Source organism: Esox lucius, chromosome 20, assembly GCF_011004845.1.
Source record: "Esox lucius isolate fEsoLuc1 chromosome 20, fEsoLuc1.pri, whole genome shotgun sequence".
Taxonomy (NCBI): domain Eukaryota; kingdom Metazoa; phylum Chordata; class Actinopteri; order Esociformes; family Esocidae; genus Esox; species Esox lucius.
The window spans coordinates 12,444,982-12,466,951 of NC_047588.1; the positions used below are offsets into that span (position 1 = coordinate 12,444,982).

Here is a 21,970-nt window from a genome sequence, read left to right on the forward strand (position 1 = left end):
CCTCATCAAACACGTTCCAAATCAGAGCCATTCCCCCAGCACTCGTCTCTGGCTTTACTGACCCCGGGCTCCTAGTCACCAGAGAAAATCATGGGGTCGCCCCCCTCGCCCCTCCACCATCTCACACATGTGGGGCGTAATGAAAGTAGTACATGGTTTGAACTTACCGAAGGACATTTTAGACATGGCGCTGCTCTGTTCGAAGGGCCCAATAGGAACGGGGAGTGTGATTGCTCCCAAGTTAAAGCCTTGGTCCTCTATCTGCTAAAGTCATTTTCTCTGAAAGTGGAATTAATTTCCTTCCTCAAGCCGGCCTGGATACATGTGGCCCAGCCGGCTGTGGTAGCCTGGTGTCTGAAACCCTGGTGGGTGTGGTACTGACCGTGAGGCCGGGGCGTTAGCCGTACATCAGGTGAACACATGTCAGAGTGGAGATATACTGACAGATCATATGTTTGGGATGCTGTATTTTTATTACTTTATGGTGGAATACAATTTTGTCAGTTCATTTCTTATTTTTTCATATTAGCTGTGAGATTGAAATGTATTCATCTAAATGTTAATATAATGGTTTGTGGGTAGGAAAAAAATGATTTACGAATTTTCAAAATGAGACTTTAAATGTTTCATTTGTGATTTGTCACCCCCCTCCTGCTATTAAATGTAAATAGTAAGGAACTGGATTCTGCTTTTCCTATATATAATGTAATATAGATGTACATTAGATATAGGTTAGATTCCAGAGGCTATACTATTGGAAACCTAAACCGACCATATCTGATAATGACTTTTTCCATCAACTACTTCTTCTTTATTTTCACATTCTAAACAGCTATTGACAGTACTAACAACTATATTGTAGCTGTTAACACAGCTCAGCAAAGATGGATGGTTTATATTTTGCTGTGTAGTTATGCAATAAATTTTTCTTCCATCCAATAGTAGAAATAAATGTGATGTTCACCAACTCCTCATGCAGAATGACAGTCAACACGGATTCATTTATAAAGGAAGCAAAGCAACAAGTGCTGAAAAACTTCTTACCCCCTCAATAATCTGAAACCTCACAGACTTTTCTCAGAAGAAAAGAGGCCAGCAGGGGTCAGATAGCCAAAGTCAAAAATAAATTGCCTTCTTTCCTGAGGCACCAGCCATTTTAATAGTGCAGATTTATTGTGCCGTGCTTTTTACAGGGCGATCATATGCATGTGGTCAGTAGAGCAGTCTATGACCCAGCCTCCCTCTCACGTTACAGCCTATTTATAAAGTCCCCTCTGCCGGCTCCCCGTATTGCAGTTCCTTGGAACCACCTTTCCCTCCACTTCATGGGTCTCTCCTCTCTCCTGACATCTTCAAATCTCCTGTCCACTGTTTATCCTCTGCAGCCTGGCAGCTGACTGCACACCCAGGATTACCACTGGAACTCCCTTTCAACACACGCACACACACACATACACACAACTTTTCTTTTTAAAACTTTAATCAAGGAGCAACATTTTGGGTAAGCTAAAAGCGGATTTCGGATATTTAGCTTCTTGACTTTTTGGGTAACTTTTTTGTAACTTTTGGTATTTAAAAAAAATATATTACCACTCCCCCTCATCTTTTCGGAGGGCTGCGTGTGTGTGTGTGTGTGTGTGTGCGTGTGCGCCATGGATCACACGCTCTTCGGCTGCCTGCGCAGCCCCCACGCTCCTGCCCAGGCCCTTCACGCCGCTTTTACCCAGTCCCCGCTGACCCTACATGGACGCTCTGACCACGTCTCCTACCCGGACCTGGCCGCCTCCGCCTCCTCCTCTTCGGCGTGCATCATCTCTGGTTACCCCGGTGACGACGGCCTGTTCGGCGGGCAACACCACCATCACCGTGGGCATCACCCGGCGCAGCAGCAGCACAACCCGCCTCAGCATCAAGGCGGCTGGCACATTCCACACATGCCCTCGCCTGGTGGGGTCACCTCTCGCCACAACCTCTGCCACCCCCACCCTCACTCGGCCCAGGACAGCGCCCCTACACCGGCCGACTTAGGGCCCCCGGGAGGGAATAGCCTCTGTGCCAACACCCCCACCCTGAGAAGCAGCACCCCGACGGGGGCCTCCTGTGTGCCTGTGGACTTTGGAAGACAGACACTGTCACCCGCTGAGGCAGAGAAGCGGAACAGCAAGAGGAAAAGTGACAGCTCAGGTAAGACGGGAGCAAAGTTCAGCTTCGGACTGACGTCGGGTTTGATCACTCCACATGCTTCTTTATGATGCCTATGTAAACATTTGTTTAGCTTAATAGTGGCCAGCATAAGAGGGAAACCAAAGCCACACTTTTTTCTCATGAAGTCGAAATTATTTAGATGGTTATAACTATTGTCCATTGACGTAATGTTTTAGAAAGAGTTTGATTTCAGTATGGATTTCAACCACTCAAACTTCTAAGGCTTTCCGCAGAGACAGAGTTGAGGAATTATATGCCTCACTGGCAAAAACGTGGTATAATTGTCTGAAAAGAGGTTTGGCTGAGACGAACAGAGGCAATTACAATATGTTGACTAAGGTGGAAAGCAAAGTTCAGACTAGAACTCTGTGTTGATATAAGACTCTTGGCATGTTTTTGTTGAGTTCCCATCTGTTTAATTTCGATTGCATTTTATGGGGCAGAAAATTAGGCTTGCAATAAGAAACTAATGTCATGGATTGTAAAAGACTACAACTCTATTTTGGATGACACTTAACACCAGGGATGATCTAAGACTTTCTTATGGTGGAAAGCATTTAGTTCCAGGACTGTTGACACTGTCATTTCAATTATATTGAACTGATTTTTAATATTAAAAAGGAAAATGGAATGTGTGTTCAATAAGTATATTCAATTGAAAATAACTTTTTTTTGGAAAATCCACCATAGCTAATTTCAAATTTCTTGAGAAACATACCTTCTATTTTATTTCATTTTTGTTAATAATCCTTGAAAAGTAAATAAACTACAGTGACACAAACCATACATATTCTTTTACTCCTAATGTTTTTTTAGCAAACATTTAATTTTATACAACATTTTTGTCAATAGAATTAACACAATTGTATTAACTGTTGAGAAGTAATTGATATGCAGAAGAGGTTATGTTAAAATGAACCTGGTCTTATTGATAACATTTGAATTGATAAGGTTTGGAATTGATAAGCTTTTTAATTCACTCTATTTCACCCCATAGTTCCTAAGTTCCTGTGTCTTTATAACTCTGAATGTTATCAGAAAAGGCCGCTATCCTATTCACATATCAACCTGTCTATTATTTGACTATTTCTATTACATTAATACAGTAGGGAGTAGTAGGGAGTGTTAATTCCCGGGACCTGGGTCAGTGGAATGTCCCCTCTCAGCACCTGGCTAGACCTCTGTCAGTTAAGAACACCCTCTGAGATTGTTACCTGGCTGGACCTGTGTACACACTACTTCAATGCTTGATTCATATTTCCAGTGTAACTAGTGTCCCTTTGGGCACTTTGTGCATTAAATTAGATTAGATTCAAATGTATTGTCACTGAACAGTATGAGTACAGAACCACGAAATGCAGTGTGAAACAACATTTATTTATCCAGACTATACTTTTGTATGGTTACATTACCACAGGTAATCAAACAAGTGTTCATTTGCAAAGGTTTTGTATGTAGAATGTAGGTAACACAGTGATTGCACGGAGGCTAACACAGAGTCTTTTTTTATGTAGTTAACAAAAGAATCGCTCATGGAATGTGGATTTAGTGCAACACCAAAAACAGAACATGTCTAGTTCATTAACATTTTGTTAATTTTGTGATGATCTGGGTAAAATAATATAAAGGAAAATCCTGTCCTTTTTTTACTAAACGGTTTGGCGACAAAACAGTAATATGATTTATATTTATGTCTTTTATTTCCACTCCCTCTGACAATGATATATTTCATATCCAGTGATTTTTTATTTTATATTCCGTTTTAGTGGGAGATTGAAACAGTATTCAGTTTTTCTGTTTCAGTTGAAGGGTGCTGTGCGAGCTGGTCTGTCGCGCTTGTTGCGCTAGAACCACTCGTGGTTATTATCAGGATGGTATACAGTGACCATTGGCTTCAGATTCTTATACACTGTTCCAGTATTCTTTTGATTGATTATTTTCTTTATTATGCCTTAAACAATTACATAATATATCTCTTTGAAAATGTAAATTACATACTTGAAAATGTGAACACACACACACACACACACACATATATATATATATAAATATATCATTTACATGAGTATTGTTTGGATTTCTATGAGATTAATACTATTAACCCCTTGTAAAAATAAAAAAATCAGTAGGGGACATATGCTCAACATATTTTGGGGTACTTGATAGGATGAAAATCCCTGATTTATCTACATACATCACGTTTCAAATTATTATTTTGGTAATTGTAGCAAATTACATAAAAGTACTGAGCTGAGAGAATGCAAATCCAAAGGCACTAATATTTATTTAATTCTGCTCTTTGTTGCCTTACTAACCTATTCTATACTCACAGTTCCATCATACATTTTCATTTCTCCTCTTAAAATTATTTGGAATCTAACACACCATTCAAGCCTCAATATCCTAGTTCCAATGGTTATGGTGGTCTCATTACGATGGCCTTACATTCTCTTCACGCTAACACCAATCAGGCTGATTATTGAGTGTAGTTAGCTTGCTCATTCAATCAGCTGTCCAAATAACATTGTGTTGCCAATCCGGTGAGATAGCCCTGATTCGGTTTCACCATCTGGATTAGAATGCTGAGTAAAATATGCCTGTGAAACTTAACTGCAGAAACAAAAACAAAAAATAAAACACAAGAACCCTGATTTCTCTTTTAAACACTCTCCTCATCCTGGAATACAAATACTTGGTGTGACTGTTTCCTAAAGGTAGACTGCAGTGTATACAATAATATGTGACATGTGTGGCGTCTGGTTTCTGCAAGAGGTTTTTTAGCTGGATGGATATGGCTGTGCCCTTTGGTGTCACCTGGTCTGCTCGCTCAGGGTATACTGGAGCTCTGGGGAAGTTAGGGTTCAGCCTTGCCCGTTCAGAAATTTGGGAGCATTTTACTGACATAAGCAGATATAAAGTATAAACATTTGTTATGCACGTATGCATAAAGTCTTAAAAAAGGGTTGTAATGTTACATATCACAATACGCAGGCATTGTCAGAAAAAAAATTCGTACTATTTTACGATGTATTATAACTGCATATAATATATGTAAAACCTTAACATACTGTACCCAACACTTTTGGGATAGTTTTTGCACTATTTCAACATGAAGCTATATTATTTGTATTATTCGGCAAGAAAAATTGTGTGCTGCTGTAACAAGCGATTCTGACTCAGAATGGGCTTATTTGTAATTCTGGGTACTGATGCTGACATCATTTTGATATTACAGTGTAACACTATAGCACACATGGGTATCATACTCATTTAGCCCAGGGCCCGCATTTCATATTCAACCAGGTCCAGAAGGCTGCACTGACAATGGGTTATATATATTTTTAGGTTTTAGTTTTTTAAATGAATGTTTTTTAAACATTCTTTTGAGTATAGAAAAATCCTTCTCTATTGAATCCTAATGAATCCATTTGATTAAATTAAGTATAGGTAATACAAAATAAGCAATTCCACTCATTAGTAATACACATATAAATACAGCAAACCAGTTTTAGGCCAAGTAAACGGGAAATAAATAAATGCTAGATTGTGTTCACGGAGAAGGTGTGCTTGAGTATCTGGATGGTGTGCGTAAAAGAGCTGGAGTGTGCATTTGTGTGTGATCGTGCAGAAGCATTATGGTGCAGAGTTCAGTTTAACAGTCTAAGTCTTAAGATTTGCATTTTGTTCGGCCTCTCGTTCCTTATTAGGGTTCTTCTAAACTGTCTGCTGGATGGTGTCAGCATGAACATGCACATGGCCCAGGTAGCTGACGTCTGTGATAATCGCAGAGGCCTTTCTGCGGCGCCATATTGAGTAGATGTCCTTTTCTTCAGGCACTGTGGCCCTTAAGGTGCACTGGACTAACCTGGACACAGTCCAAAGAGCAATACTCTCCTGGCTGTGCGTTCGTCGTACCAAACATTGATGCAGCCTGAGACTTTCCATGGCGCTTCGGTCGAGGTTTGTTAGGGTCCTCTTGGACATGTGAAATGTTTTTGCCACCTGAGGTTGAAGAGCCGTTGTTTTGCCATCATCACTACAGTGTGGTTGGACTATTTCTGGTCCTCGGTGATGTGTGCGCAGAGAAGCTTAAAGGGAAAATATGTACGATTTTTACAATACTACTAGCACATTAACAAGCAAATAAGACCAGTAGACATCTACAGTTAATTATGTGAATGTTTCAAAGAATATTTTTCTACAAAATGTATCAATGACTGACATATTCCCCATTTAAACTTTCTTGCTAGTCAGTCATACAGTTTACATTGACTTGGAATCTCCTTATACTCGCCTTACACTCGCAGTACAATCCTTCCCACTCTAAACCACCCTAGACTAGCTAGTAGTATACCTGTCTCATTCGGTAAGGGAAGACTTTTAACAATTGTGTTATTGTTTCAAGGCAGGATTCTACACAGTGCCCCTTTAAAGGTTTTGACTCTTTCTACATTGACTATGGATTTGTAGGGGTGGGCTCACTCTCTTTGATTATGTCCTTCATTTTATTTTACACTGATGAAGATGTTCTTTGCCTGGCATCAGCCTAAGGCTCATTGCATTGTGGAGATAAGGTCAGCCACCGTGGTGCCAACAGGGAATACAGGAGATGACCAAACACACACCCACACAGGGCCCCTGTGTTCAGGGTCAGCATGGCGGATCTTTCCTTCCCTCACCAGCTGGTGAAAATGACATCATCAGTGACTCTGTGGGGGTGGAATGCAAATTCCAATGAGTCGAGGGTGGCGGTTATGATCGAATTGATCGGGTCCTTGATCAGCCTCTACAAAACACTTCACAATGAACAGTGACTTTTACTGGGGGGTAGTTTTAGCTCAATCACCTTGACGCATTTGGGTACTGGAACAATGGTGGACATTTGGAAGCAGGTCTGGACAACCGACTGGAAAAGGGAGGGGTTGAATATCAAGGTAACCTCTCAAAATATTTGATCGGCGCATGATAATGGATGTTGTACAGGCCAGTAGCCTTATGAGGTTTAACATGCTTGAAAGACCTGCTTATGTTGTCCACAGATACATGAACCCACTATTCACATTAGCAGCAGGGGCTCCTGCCCGAGGCTCTGTGTTGTTTTCATTGTTTCTCGTTGGTATATACTAAATGAAAATAGTGGTTTAGTCCACTTGGTATCAGCTGTGGGAGGGATATTTGTGACCAAGGAATTGAGTTCCTGTTTGTTATCATACTATCAAGCTGGATACAGTCAATTTTATTTCTACAGTTTTTTGGTTTTAGTCATTGTAAATATTTTGAATTTGTTTTCAACAAACCCGCGAGCGAAATCTTTGACACATTTGCAAAGATATAAATTATAGATATAAATTGTAGATAAAATGCTTGTAAAAATCTCTCTATTTTTTTTATAATTTCACTTATCATTTACAATGTAACACGGAAAGCAGTGTAAAATATAATGATTCTAGTGTCTCTGTAAGCACCGTAGGAGAGGACAGTGTTTTTGAAAGGCTTCCCTGCTCTTGGTTCAGTCCATTTGTGAGCCCTACAACCACCCTTTGTCTGGGTGCTGTATTTTCCTACCATTTTTCCCCTTTGTGTGGAAAGACAAAAGTTTTAGCAAGGACCTAATTACTGTGGTGTAGGGACTGTCGTAAAACCTTGGGACTCTTTTAAACTCAGCTCTGCTTTGGTCTCCAGCAGCTGGCCATGTTATTCTTTATCGTTACACAATGTAAGTGTTTACCAGAGTAAATACTATATAGTTGGTTTTAATTAATCCTGCCTTCTTGCACACAGACAGTTGGACTGTTTTGGGTGAAATTACAGACAGGAAAGGATGAGAGGTCAACCTCTGTCGAACGTTGGGGTGTCTTTGAATTGATATGTAAATGGGTGATTGACGTGACATGGTTGGTTACGAGCATCTAACACAAATAACAAAAAATTACATTTGTCAATTTATTTTTCATATTGTTCAGAACATGCTGCTTTATGTGAACATTCATACATTTCATCGCTAACATTTTCAACCAAACATGAAAAAGCACATATGATGTGACTGTCCCGAACACGTTTCACAAAGTTTGAACTTGAATAAAACTAAGGAAAATGAATGCAACTCTCCTCAATAAAGTATAGAATGATTACATAGATGTCTATTTGTGAGTCAGACATTTTGAGTCAGCTCTGGTCAAAAAGATTTTGTCCGGGAAATTGATATCATACGGTGTGACCCTACTTTGTGTAATTTTAAACGGGCAATTGTTTGTAGACCCTTGGGGAGGAGCGGTCCTTGTTCAACCAGGAAGGACTTGAAAACACATCAGTAGGACAAGTAAGGGTTACAGTGTGAGTTGTCTCTTGTTCTTTTTTCAATAAATCTAATATTTTTGGCACTCCCACTTCAGTACCCTTTCCTAGTGTCTTTTAGTGTGACACTTCAAAAATGCCAAAGATATCCTTTTAAATCTATGTTACAAATTCGCAGTGGGTATGCTGCTAGGATGCTAGCGAATAAACACAAGGCCCAATGTTTTGCTAAGTGCAAACCTCATATGGTGTGACACTACAGTGTATTGTGTGACAGGTTTTGCTGGTCACTTGCTCGTCACACCATATGATATGAACTATATTTCCCTACACTCAGAATAATTATAAATTTGAACTAATAGCTAAGCTTAGTGTGTTTTGTCCTTTTTAACCTTTTTTCCTATCATCAGATGAAAACAAGTCAACTAGCCTGAAGCCTAGTTTTCAGGCTGGCTTTGATCGCTTTCCTAATCCAATTGTTATTCATTTTGTTCTTTTAGCTGACCTCTCACAGTCAAAGTGGGCTATTATTTTACCTTAACATAAATTGAAGACCACTATACCATTTGTCGTACTTACCTACTAACCTAATCTTGTTTATACGACTAATTTACTTAGGGGTACTTATGAGTAATCAATACGTACAAGTGGTTATTATTCAACAGACAAAACTGCAAACAATTACTTGTGATACCATTCTTTATTAGTGTGTTCCTCACTAGAAATATGGTTGTTCAATAGTCCTGTGTCCGATAACCAAGTGCTATATAATGTTTAGTGGCACAATGTTTCACATCTTTGTGTGATTGTTCTTAAACAGTTTTTTTTAAATTACATGCATATTATACACATTTTTGCATTGACAATTTTTGCATTGTAGTGTTGTGTGGTTTATCCTATGGTGTGACACTATGTCATTTGGTGTGACATTCAGAATTGTGACCAAAAAAAGGCTTTGTTAGTGATAAATCATCAAAATCTAAATAGAACACATGTAACATAGTATCAGCAAGAGACACAAGCATTTTGATAGATTTATAACAGGGTTTGTGGGAAGTAATCTGAAATATATTGAAAGATGGAGAACAGATGTCTGATTTGCACAATGATTAAGAACAATAAAACAAAATGTAATGTATTTTCACAAGGAAATTCTGGATCTGAAGATAGTAATGATTAACAATGATAAAGTGAGTTTCTTAAGAAAAGTATACCCCATTTTCATTTTATATACAATAACTTTCATGTCCCACCGTACAACAATTCAAGACACAACAAATTGGTGAATAAATTCAGATTCCAATACAAAATCTTAAAGACCACATATATTTTTGGAAATCTACAGTAAGAGTCAGTGTAACACAACTCAATAATTTTCATACCTAATATCTGAAGGACATTTTTTCAGGCTTATATGTCAACCACTCAAATACATATAGCTATATACAGTACAGTGGATTTAAAAAGTCTACACACCCCTGTTAAAATGCCAGATTTTTGGGATGTCAAAGAATGAGACAAAGATGAATCATGTAATTTCCACTCTTACTGTGACCTTTAATGTGAACAATCCAATTGAAAAACGAACTGAAATCTTCTAGTGGGTAAAATGAAAAAAATAAAAACCTTACAATAACCTGGTAACACGATGCTGCCTTCAAGATAAAACATTATATGGAATTTATCACAGATATTTGAGGAGAAAATGTTTGTTGGGAAGCACTCTGCCAAAGTATGATTGCATTTGATGTAGCCAACTCAACTCCGTTCATACAGGTAGGCCATGTGATTCTGCCTGCTTTGCATCTCAGACAATTGGGTTGATTGGTTAGCATTGGCTGCTGATGACTTCGACTTTAAGCTAAGAGTGCAGATGTATAGTCACAGTTTCTTTCATTTACGTTTTGAAAATCCATCGCTGGTAGCCCTAATAATAGCAGGTTATGTTTGTGCTAGTAAAACGTATTTGTGTGCAGATGTTTATAATTGCAAACGTGTTTTCTAATGCCTCTTAATATGAAAGTCATCAGTTTACTGAGTTTGAGTAATCAAAAAGTGACCTTACTGATTACAAACATGGACAGGTAACTTGTAACTGTAACGGATTACTTTTAAAAAGTTACCTACCCAACCCTGCATACAGTAAGATAAGTCTACTTACCTCAAGTCTGAATCAGGCCTTTGACATAATGCCATGTGATTAGAAAGCTGGAGAGGACATCTCTTCGGGCACATAAGGATTATGGTTTGGATCTTGGTTGAGCAAGCAGCGGATGTGCTTTAGAAGTCACAGATCTCAACATTTACTGTCCTGTGTCTGCTGGGAGTTTTTATAAAGAGGTTTAAAAACCTTTCAAAATTATCAGTTGTAGGAATTACAAAGTAGACATTAACCAGAATTGAGCCAGGTTTCAGTTTATGTACAGCCATAGCAAAGATTTGTACAACTAAGTATCAATGTTCTTAAATGTGACTTAGTCCCAAGCTGCAATTTCTGAATATTGGATCAATTATACAAACATTCAATAAACATTCATATAAACATATACAGGTGCTGGTCATTAGAATATCATCAAAAAGTTGATTTATTTCAGTAACTTGTATAATGTATACATTCATTCCACACAGACTGATATATTTCAAGTGTTCATTTCTTTAAATTTTGATGATTATAACTGACAACTAATGAAAACCCCAAATTCAGTATCTCAGAAAATTAGAATATTGTGAAAAGGTTCAATATGGAAGACACCTGGTGCCACACTCTAATCAGCGAATTAACCGGAAACACCTGCAAAGGCCTTTACATGGTCTCTCAGTCTAGTTCTGTAGGCAACACAATCATGGGGAAGACTGCTGACTTGACAGCTGTCCAAAAGACGACCATTGACACCTTGCACAAAGAGGGCAAGACACAAAAGGTCATTGCTAAAGAGGCTGGCTGTTCACAGAGTTGTGTCCAAGCACATTAATAGAGAGGCGAAGGGAAGGAAAAGATGTGGTAGAAAAAGTGTACAAGCAATAGGGATAAAAACACCCTGGAGAGGATTGTGATACAAAACCCATTCAAAAATGTGGGGGAGATTCACAAAAAGTGGACTGCAGCTAGAGTCAGTTCTTCAAGAACCACCACGCACAGACATATGCAAGACATGGGTTTCAGCTGTCGCAATCCTTGTGTCAAGCCACTCTTGAACAAGACACAGCGTCAGAAACGTCTCGTCTGGGAGAGGACTGGACTGCTGCTGAGTGGTCCAAAGTTATGTTCTCTGATGAAAGTACATTTTGCATTTCCTTTGGAAATCAAGGTCCCATAGTCTGGAGGAAGAGAGGAGAGGCACAGAATCCACGTTGCTTGAAGTCCAGTGTAAAGTTTCCACAGTCAGTGATGGTTTGGGGTGCCATGTCATCTGCTGGTGTTGGTCCACTGTGTTTTCTGATGTCCAAGGTCAATGCAGCCATCTACCAGGAAGTTTTAAAGCACTTCATGCTTCCTGCTGCTGACCAACTTTATGGAGATGCAGATTTCATTTTCCAACAGGACTTGGCACCTGCACACAGTGCCAAAGCTACCAGTACCTGGTTTAAGGACCATGGTATGCCTGTTCTTAATTGGCCAGCAAACTTGCCTGACCTCAACCCTATAGAAAATCTATGGGGTATTGTGAAGAGGAAGATGCAATACGCCAGACCCAACAATACAGAAGAGCTGAAGGCCACTATCAGAACAACCTGGGCTCTCATAACACCTGAGCAGTGTCACAGACTGATCGACTCCATGACACACCACATTTCTGCAGTAATTCAGGCAAAAGGAGCCCCAACTAAGTATTGAGTGCTGTACATGCTCATACTTTTCATGTTCATACTTTTCAGTTGGCCAACATTTCTAAAAATCTTTCTTTTGTATTGGTCTTAAGTAATATTCTAATTTTCTGAGATACTGAAATTGGGATTTTCATAAAAAATGTTATAATCATCAAAATTAAATGAATGAATGTATACATTATACAAGTTTCACTTTTTGAATGGAATTACTGAAATAAATCAAGTTTTTGATGATATTAAAATTTTATTACCAGCACCTGTATATACAGCTCCAGAAGGATTTAGGAGACCACTGCACCTTTTTCTTTCCTTGCCAATAGGTTGAAAAGGAACGTTTTGAGTGAGGAACAGAAGTATTAAATTTGCAGTGGTCAATTAATTTTAACCCTTCTGTTCCTCACTCAAAACTTTCCTTTTTGACTTTTTTTGGAAAGGAAAGAAAAAGGTACAGTGGTCTCTTAATTTTTTCCGGAGCTGTATTTATACATTTTGAAAAATTAAGAGACCACAGCATCTTTTTCTTTCCTATCCAAAAAAGTCAAAAAGGAAGGTTTTGAGTGAGGAAAAGAAGGGTTAAAATTATTTAGCTTTCTCCACTTCAATCAGAGGACTTCCTCCAAGTCCTCCAATTGAAGACAAACCGCCATCTTTGACATTTTTCCAACCATTTGAGCTATACACCATGAACCAACTGGATAACCTTAGTACCTTCATTTTAAACAAGGCATGGATTGAGCTTACAGCACTTTCTTAACTCTGTTACACTCTCATATGTATATATATATATATATATATATATATATATATATACACACACACAGCTCTAAAAAAATTAAGAGACCACTGCAAAATTATCAGTTTCTCTGGTTTTACTATTCATTGGTATGTATTTGAGTAAAATGAACAGTTTTGTTTTATTCTTTAAACTACTAACAACATTACTCCCAAATTCCAAATAGAAATATTGTCATTTAGACTATTTCTTTGTAGAAAAAAAAACAACTGGTCAAAATAACAAACCTCAAATAATGCAAAGAAAACAAATTAATATTCATTTTTCAACAACAAAATACTAATGTTTTAACTCAGGAAAAGTTCAGAAATCAATATTTGGTGAAATAACCCTGATTTTTAATAACAGCTTTTGTGCGTCTTGGCATACTCTCCATCCAGTCTGTCACATTGCTGTTGGGCTTGTGACCATCCCTCTTCCTTTTGATTAAATTTCAGAGGTTTTCAATGGGTTCAGATCTGGAGATTGGGCTGGCCATGACAGGTCCTCAATCTCCTGGTCCATCATCCACACCTTGATTGACCTGGCTGTGTGGCATGGAGCATTGTCCTGCTGGAAAAACCAATTCTCAGAGTTGGGAAACATTGTTAGAGCAGATGGAAGCAGGTGTTCTTCCAGGATAACCTTGTACTTGGCTTAATTCATGCGTCCTTCACAAAGACAAATCTGCCCGATTCCAGCCTTGATGAAGCCTCCCCAGATCATCACCGATCCTCCACCAAATTTCACAGTGGGAGCGAGACACTGTGTCTTGTAGGCCTCTCCAAGTCTCCATCTAACCATTAGACGACAAGGAGTTGGGCAAAGCTGAAAATTTGACTCGTCAGGGAAGATTACCTTCCTCTACGGTCCAATCCTTACGGTCTTTTGCAAACTACAGACTGGCTCTTCTTTGCTTCTCATTGATGAAGGGCTTTTTTCTAGTTTTGCACGTCTTCAGACCTTCTTTTCCTCACTCAAAGCTTTTCTTTTCAACTCTTTTATCATGCTGAATAGTTATTTTTTTATTCAAATTACCTTTGAGGTACTACTTGCACTGTGTTTGCCGTCCAGCTGGTCCTATTGCAAGAGGATAGTGAAAGGATAGTGAAAAACCACAGCAGTGATTTTTATACTTTTCCTAGTAAATTAGATTTGGTTCAGGTAATCACCTAATCAGTAACTAATTTAATTTAATTTTTTTTCCAGAGCTGTATATTCCCATGTATACATGTATTATAAATATTTTAAAAAATCAAACAAACATGAAAAACATGTGTCATTACTGATTTTGAGTTGTGCCAGTATGGACACTTAGCTAATAGGAACAGCCAAGTTTTTCTTTTGTTGCATTAGTTACTTGCTAACTTTAGATTGCTGTTATGGCATGAGCTGGTGCCCTAACTTTTAATGTAATGTTACGTTACCACTTTTTTGGCTAGTAGGTTAGCTAACATTTGTAGCTGGCTAAGGCTGATGGTATCTAGCTAGCTAGTTCCGTAGCAAGAGAACAATGATAAGGTAAACAATATTTGTTATAAACAATGCAATACACTATTTTAGTGAAAACTTCAAAATGTTTCTCTGAAAGACTCCTGACTGATGATATATTAGGCCTGGCCCTGGCATGTTAACTCCCACACTATTTATGGTTTGGCTTTTGGACATCTTTTTTGGATTAACACACAATGCAGAACAGAACCACAGAATAATTAGAATGCAATTGCTGCTGCCTTGAAGAGCAATGTGCAACTGAAGTATATCCAAAAGGCTTAACCACAAGGTCTGGTCACAATAGAAACGTTTGGGAACCAATTAACAAACCATGTTTCTTCTTAAAAAAAGTAACAATATATCTTATTGTCAGGTTGAAAACAAAGTGAAAATAACCACATTGTATGTCAAAATCAATTATAATTTCTCGCAAAAAGTAAAAGGTTGTCCGGGACCTATACCTGTATTGAATTATTTTTGGGACCAATATCCTAGACCCGTACATTTAATGGAATAAGCATAAACACAAGACCAAACCATACTGTAGATGTACTCTCCTTGTAGTTCATCTCACAGTCAAGCCTTTCCCAGTGTGTTAAATCAAACAACACCCATCTAAGTGACACATTGAAAGAAGAAAAATCCATTGCAAATTGTTGTGAGTTGGCAGTTTGTTAGTCATAAAGACAGACTGTAAAATGTTGAGGTAAATAAACTGAGGAAACATATTTTAACACATCCTGCAGAGCTGTTTTGTTCCATATTAAAACTAACTGGGTAGCAACAGTAAGACAAATTAACCCCACATTGGAAAGTGTAGGAGCCAGCCCATACTTACACTGCGCATAAACAATGCTGCTACAATAAAAAGTGATTGGCAGCTCCCTTTGTTTCCCATACCTGACTCCTTGGCTCCTTTTTTCCTCTGCCTTTATTTGTCTATATGGCTAGCACCTGCCATATAACACTCATTTTATAAAAGTTTTTTTAAAGTATAAATCTCCCTGACTGGAAAACAATGTGTGCGGTGTTTGATTTCAGAGTCCCAAGACGGGAATTACAAGTCAGATGTGAGCAGCAAACCCAGAAAGGAGCGGACGGCGTTCACCAAAGAGCAGATTCGCGAGCTGGAGGCCGAGTTCGCTCATCACAACTATCTGACAAGACTGAGGCGCTACGAGATAGCAGTAAACCTGGATCTCACAGAGAGACAAGTATGTCACCACTTTAACTTCCTGCTCCCCCTTATTGCTTTAGGTTCACACGTATTGACCTGATATTACAACTATAAACTCCCAGTGTAGTCAAAAATGTGATTGTCTTTCATGATTTTAAAATTATTCACAATCACATGGAAATAATACAGATGTTATGAACGGAATGATAATGCCCTTTTTGTGTTAATAGCATGATACAATATTTATGATTTAGGGCAATATTGCAGCAACACAGTGTGTATGAGACACTGGTCCAAAATAAAATATAAGTAGAAGATGAAGTAGAAGTGTCACTGTTTAAAATGTAGTATTTTAAATGTTAGAGGCAGGATTGCACACAATGCCCCTTTAAATAAACACTCACACAGTGATGTATTTGACATGCACTGATGGATTAAAAAAAAAAAAGTACAATTCATGGGAGGGCTTTAATGCAGACCAGTCAGAAACAAACTACCTCAGTAATACCATGCAGAGTTTATGTCAAGGTATGGTGTTTTCCTAACTTCAGAACTTCTGGTTTGTGTGCTGTTGTGCTCCAGCTGTAAATGTAAAGGGGGACTATCATATTCCAGATGTTTGAATCTATTCTTTCAGTCAGTCCGCTAATGGAGTAATGGAGACAGGCACAGGCAGGATGTGCTGTCTAGAAAGTCACTTCCTGTTTCCCACTACAAACTAGCACCTGAACGTGGGTAGAGGGGTTGTTGTAAACGCAGTCTTATGAAATCAATTATTCAAGCCAAATTGCAAAAAAAGGAGACATCATGCATTGTTCAGTAACACCTATTTGGGGTGTCAGAAAGAAAGTTTAATGTGGCAAATATCTTGCCAAATGTAGTTTTTCATATACAGTAAAGTAAGGATTACATTGATTGAACAGACTGGTTCACACAAAACCTGAATTGAATTCTTTATCATACACAGATATTACCTGATAACATCCTATTAATTACAGATATGTATAGACTATAATATCATGTATTTATCAAGTTGCCTGATAACAGCCTAGTCATTTAACATTGACCCCAAAAGCTACAGTAGATATAAAAAGTCTAAACACACCTAAAATGCTAGGTTCTTGTGATAAATCATGTCAGAACTTTTTCCACCTTTAATGTGACCTATAATGTGAACAATTCAATTGAAAAACAAACTTGAAATATTTAGGGAAAAAAATAAAATACTCATAATAACCTGGTCGCGTAAGTGTGCACACCCTTAAACTAATACTTTGTTGAAGCACCTTTTGATTTTATTACAGCACTCAGTCTTTTTGGGTAGGAGTCTATTAGCGTGGCACATCTTGACGTGGCAATATTTGCCCACTCTTCTTTGCAAAAGTGCTCCAAATCTGTCAGATTGCGAGGTTTTGTGCCAAAATTGCCTGGTATTTGGAACTGTTCATAATTCCCAAGGCCCCGGTTCCAGCTGAAGAAAACAGGCCCAAAGCATGATGCTGCCACCACCATGCTTCACTGTGGGTATGGTGTTCATTTGGTGATGTGCAGTGTTGTTTTTGCGCCAAACATACATTTTGCAATTATGGCCAAAAAGATCAACCTTGGTTTCATCAGACCATAACACATTTTCATTCATATGAACAATACGGGAGATTGTTGTCACATGTAGCACACAGCTATTACTTGCCAGAAATTCCTGCAGTTCCTTTAATGTTGCTGTAGGCCTTATGGAAGCCTCCCTGCCCATTTTTCTTTTCCTCAATTTTGGAGGGACGTCTAGTTCTTGGTAATGTCTCTGTTGTGCAATATTTTCTCCACTTGATGATGACTGTCTTCACTGCGTGCCACGGTATATCTAATGCTTTGGAAATTATTTAGTACCCTTCTCCTGACTGATTTCGTTCAACAATGAGATCCCTCTGATGCTTTGGAAGCTCTCTGCGGACCATGGCTTTTGCTCTGAGATGCAACTAAGAAAATGTCAGGAAAAAATGAACTGCTTAACTTTATTTGTGATTAATCAGAGTCACTTTAAGTTATGGCAGGTGTGTAATGACTTCTATTTAACGTGAGTTTGAATATGATTGGTTAATTCTGAAAACAGCCACATACCCAGTTATAAGAGGGTGTGCACACTTATGCAAGGAGGTTATTGTAAGGTTTTCATTTTTCATGTTTCCCCCTTCGAAGATTTCAGTTTTTCAGCTGAATTGTTCACATTATAGGTCACATTAAAAGTGGAAAAAGTTCTGACATGATTTATCTTTGTCTCGTTCTTTTACATCACACGAACCTGGCATTTTAACAAGGGTGTGTAGACTTTTTATATCCACTGTATATATTACATTGACCCCAAATGCTATATATTACTCGGACAGGCCTGTGTGCGTCATATCTTTTTTAATGGGAATTAATATGTAGTCAATAATATGACAGTATCAGGGCTAAAAACAGTACATACAAACCAGTCATACCAATAATGTAAAAAAATATAGAATTATTAGCCCACTGATTAAAGCGCTGCCTTTTGTAAACATGTACAGTGGTGCTATCCAGAAACCCGGTGACTGACTCATTACCCTGCTGCCCTGTCAGTACCAGGAGAGAAAAGTGCATCCCTTGCAAATGTATATTAAGGTCGGTTCACTGACAGTAATGACAGTAGGAAACCTGGGTGGCCGGGGTTGGAACTTTGCCAGTCATCCTGACGGATTTAATAACTACATATTTTAGTGGACTGGACTCACTGACAAATTGACAAATGGGAAATTTGTCACTGAACTAAAAATACTTTTCAGTGATATGTCACAGACCACTACTAGGTAATGCAGCTACAAGCTTAATCTATCCCAGTTTTTTTTTCTCAGGTGGCAAAAGCTTTACAGGCCCGTGTGCAGTTGTGATACAGTTCACAGTCTCTATTCTGTCTTGCTAAGCACCAATTAAGGGGGTCGGCATGCCATATACAGGGACCATTGTTTTAATGTGTGGGCAAACTACTGTAACTTGCTCTGAAATAAAGCTTTTTTAAATGACTCAAAATGTAAATGTATCGCTGAAGGTTTAAGACAAGGGGAGAAAGGAAGCAGTGCCTGTATCAGGTGCCAGGCTTACCATTTGAGCAAAGTCTTGGTATTTTAATAACACTCTACTCAGTATTCGGAACAGTCTCCAGCAATGTGAAACGTACACCTTCTGACATAGGTGTCTCCTTTTCAGGATAGCTCATCTTGTCTTTTGTGGTTGTTTCACAGGTAAAAGTGTGGTTCCAAAACAGGAGGATGAAGTGGAAACGAGTGAAAGGAGGCCAACAGGGGGCTGTAGCGAGAGAGAAAGAACTGGTGAATGTGAAAAAAGGGACGTTGCTGCCGTCTGAATTCTCCGGCATAGCAGCTCTTCACCACTCCACAGACTCCCTGGCCAATGAGGACAGTCATGACAGCGACCAGAGTTCTGAGCATGCTCACTTATGATTTACAGCTGCAGGCCATGGCTCCTTAAAGTGTGCCCCGCCTCCTATCTCAGGAACGCCCTTAAAAGGACACGTTAGCTGGTCGTCGTTAGCAAAGTTCAACGATGCTAAATTAATGTGTGTACATACTATGTACAAATAAATGACAAAAGTTACTTGATATAAGAAGATACACGTTGAAGACAATGGTTAAACCAAAAGATACATCACCAATATGTTTCAAGAGCTGAAATCCAATGAGGGGATATGTGATATTGCAAAAGGTCAAACCATAAAGTGTACATTACGAATGTGCTCCCACTCAAAGCTCTGTTCTAGGAAGCAGAAATATTTTCAAATGGCCGAATTGCTATGAACATTCCATGTTGTGTCTTACATTGAAAATGGGGCAGGTTTATGCTTTTGATTTGCACTGTTGAACACTTCCTTAATTGGTTTCTACTGTAAGCCATGTAAATTACGATGAAATCGAATTATTGATTAAATCAAGTGGGAGCAGGAGAATCAAGTTTGCTCAGCTAATATATACTCCTTACTTCATTTTCTGTGTTTTCTCTTCTGTTGCTTTGTGTATATGGACAATATACCATGGCTAAGAACTGTTCTTAGACACAACACATTGCATAGTATATTGGAAAAATACCATAATCCCCTGAGATGCCTTACTGCTATAATAAAACCCGTTATGTGATTTCATACCTGTGGTATATGTTCTCATATACCATAGCTATCAACCAATCAGCATTCAGGATTCAAACCACTTGGTTATGACACAGATACCACTCAGTAAATAGAAATGTTTTGTCATCAACATTGCTAGATTTTCAAATGTTTGACATTGCCAACTGCCTATCATTGGTTATTATCGATGCTGTTTGTTGTTTTGGGTGGAATGCTATTTAGAGCTTAAATGCATTTAGATGCTTTTCATGCTAACACTCTAATTATGTAGGCCTACCTGTCATCCAAACGTCAAACATAATTTAATGGAATAACCTACTTGTGAAAATATAGCAAAATGTTTTTATCTTGAAGTTTCTGTAATGTTGTGTCCCATGTAGCCTTCAATTTGTCTGTAATATTGTTTTCACCAAATCAATTCAAATTTGTTGATTGTCTTTGTGAATAAAATGGAATTCCTATAGGTCATTCCTATTGGTGTTTCTATATTGGCCTTTTTTTTTTTTCAAGATTTATAGTACAATTTCCGCTACTCAGCTTTGAATGATATAAAATGCCATTTTCAGTAGTCATTTCACTTGCATTTTTTATGTCAATTTTTTCAGTTCATGAATCTGGCCCTTAATTACCAAAAAGACATCCGAAGTCTCTTCAACACCATTACGGCTTGGCATGGCTGTTTATCCTGTCACTTATGCGACCAGCTGTTTGACTAGTGTCACTCTTCTGTACAGTGGATGTGTTGTCCTTGGAATCAACTCCTGTTCTTTACATGTTTACTGACAAAAGCAACATAAATGTTGAGAATAAAAAATACACTCCTATGATATCCATGTAAAAGTAATTTTAGTAATTTAGCAGATATTCTTATCCAGAATACGTTTTGGTTATCCAGAGTGCATTTACTGGTGAAATGCCTTGGTCAGGGGCACAGCAGCAGGTTTTCCGATTGGATGCAGGGTCCTGTGATGCTGATGTAATCAACAACCAAACAGATTCAATCTTTGTTTACTCCTGGCAATCACAGCTATTAGATTTTTTTTTCTTTTTTTCTTTTTTTATTCAACTTTATTGTCATTGAACAGTACAAGTACAGTACAACGAAATGCAGTTAGCGTTTAATCAGAAGTGCAAATATAAGTGGGCAGGAAATGTACAAATATTAAGTATAGTGTATGTTACAAGTGGAATGTATAGAAATTGTGAAATTTTGGCATTGATTTTGAAATATTTTGAAGGATAGGGATCATATGAAGCCATGTATTATCACATAGTTGTTTGGCTCCTTTTTAAAACAGAAATCACCCAAATGGCCCTGATCAAAAGTTTATATACCCTTGAAATGTTTGGCCTTGTTACAGGTGACACACACAGGTGTAAATGGCAATTAAAGGTGAATTTCCCACACCTGAGACTTTTTAAATTGCAATTAGTGTCTATGTATAAATATTTAATGAGTTTATTAGCTCTCATGTGGATGCACTGAGCAGGCTAGATACTGAGCCATGGGGAGCAGAAAATAATTGTCAAAAGACCTGCGTAACAAGGGAATGGAACTTTATAAAGATGGAGATATCCAAATCCTTGCAAATGCCAGTCAGTACTGTTCAATCACTAAGAAGTGGAAAATTCAAAGATCTCTTGATACCAAGCCAAGGCCAGGTAGACCAAGAAAGATTTCAGCCAAAACTGCCAGAAGAATTGTTTGGGATACAAAGAAAAATCCACAGGTAACCTTTGAAATACAGGCTGCTCTGGAAAAAGATGGTGTTGTTGTTTCAAGGAGCACAATACGATGATACTTGAACAAAAATGAGCTGCATGGTCGAGTTGCAGAAAGAAGCCTTTACTGCACCAATGCCACAAAAAGCCTGGTTACAACACCCTGACAACACCCTGACACATCTCACAGCTTCTGGCACACTGTAATTTGGAGTGATGAGACCAAAATAGAGCTTTATGGTCACAACCCTAAGTGCTATGTTTGGAGAGGGGTCAACAAGGTCTTGTAGTGAAAGGAACACCATCCCCACTGTGAAGCATG

At 38.4% G+C, this 21,970-nt stretch overlaps 1 protein-coding gene across 1 annotated transcript; it reads left to right on the top strand.

Moving 5' to 3' along the window:
• Positions 1-1,306: 1,306 nt before the first annotated feature.
• On the top strand, positions 1,307-20,980 carry meox2a (mesenchyme homeobox 2a). Its single transcript, XM_010889906.4, has 3 exons — positions 1,307-2,184; positions 15,635-15,807; positions 19,028-20,980. The coding sequence occupies exons 1-3, from the start codon at positions 1,653-1,655 to the stop codon at positions 19,244-19,246; spliced, it is 924 nt and encodes a 307-aa protein (XP_010888208.1). The 5' UTR covers positions 1,307-1,652; the 3' UTR covers positions 19,247-20,980.
• The last annotated feature ends 990 nt before the right edge of the window (positions 20,981-21,970 follow it).

What these genes read in the sequence shown, in the direction of transcription:
- meox2a (XM_010889906.4), top strand. Translation starts at nt 1,653, where the DNA reads ATGGATCACACGCTCTTCGGCTGCCTGCGCAGCCCCCACGCTCCTGCC. An exon ending in GAGGAAAAGTGACAGCTCAG is followed by an intron (nt 2,185 to 15,634) that starts GTAAGACGGGAG and finishes GTTTGATTTCAG; the next exon opens with AGTCCCAAGACGGGAATTAC. An exon ending in TGGATCTCACAGAGAGACAA is followed by an intron (nt 15,808 to 19,027) that starts GTATGTCACCAC and finishes GTTGTTTCACAG; the next exon opens with GTAAAAGTGTGGTTCCAAAA.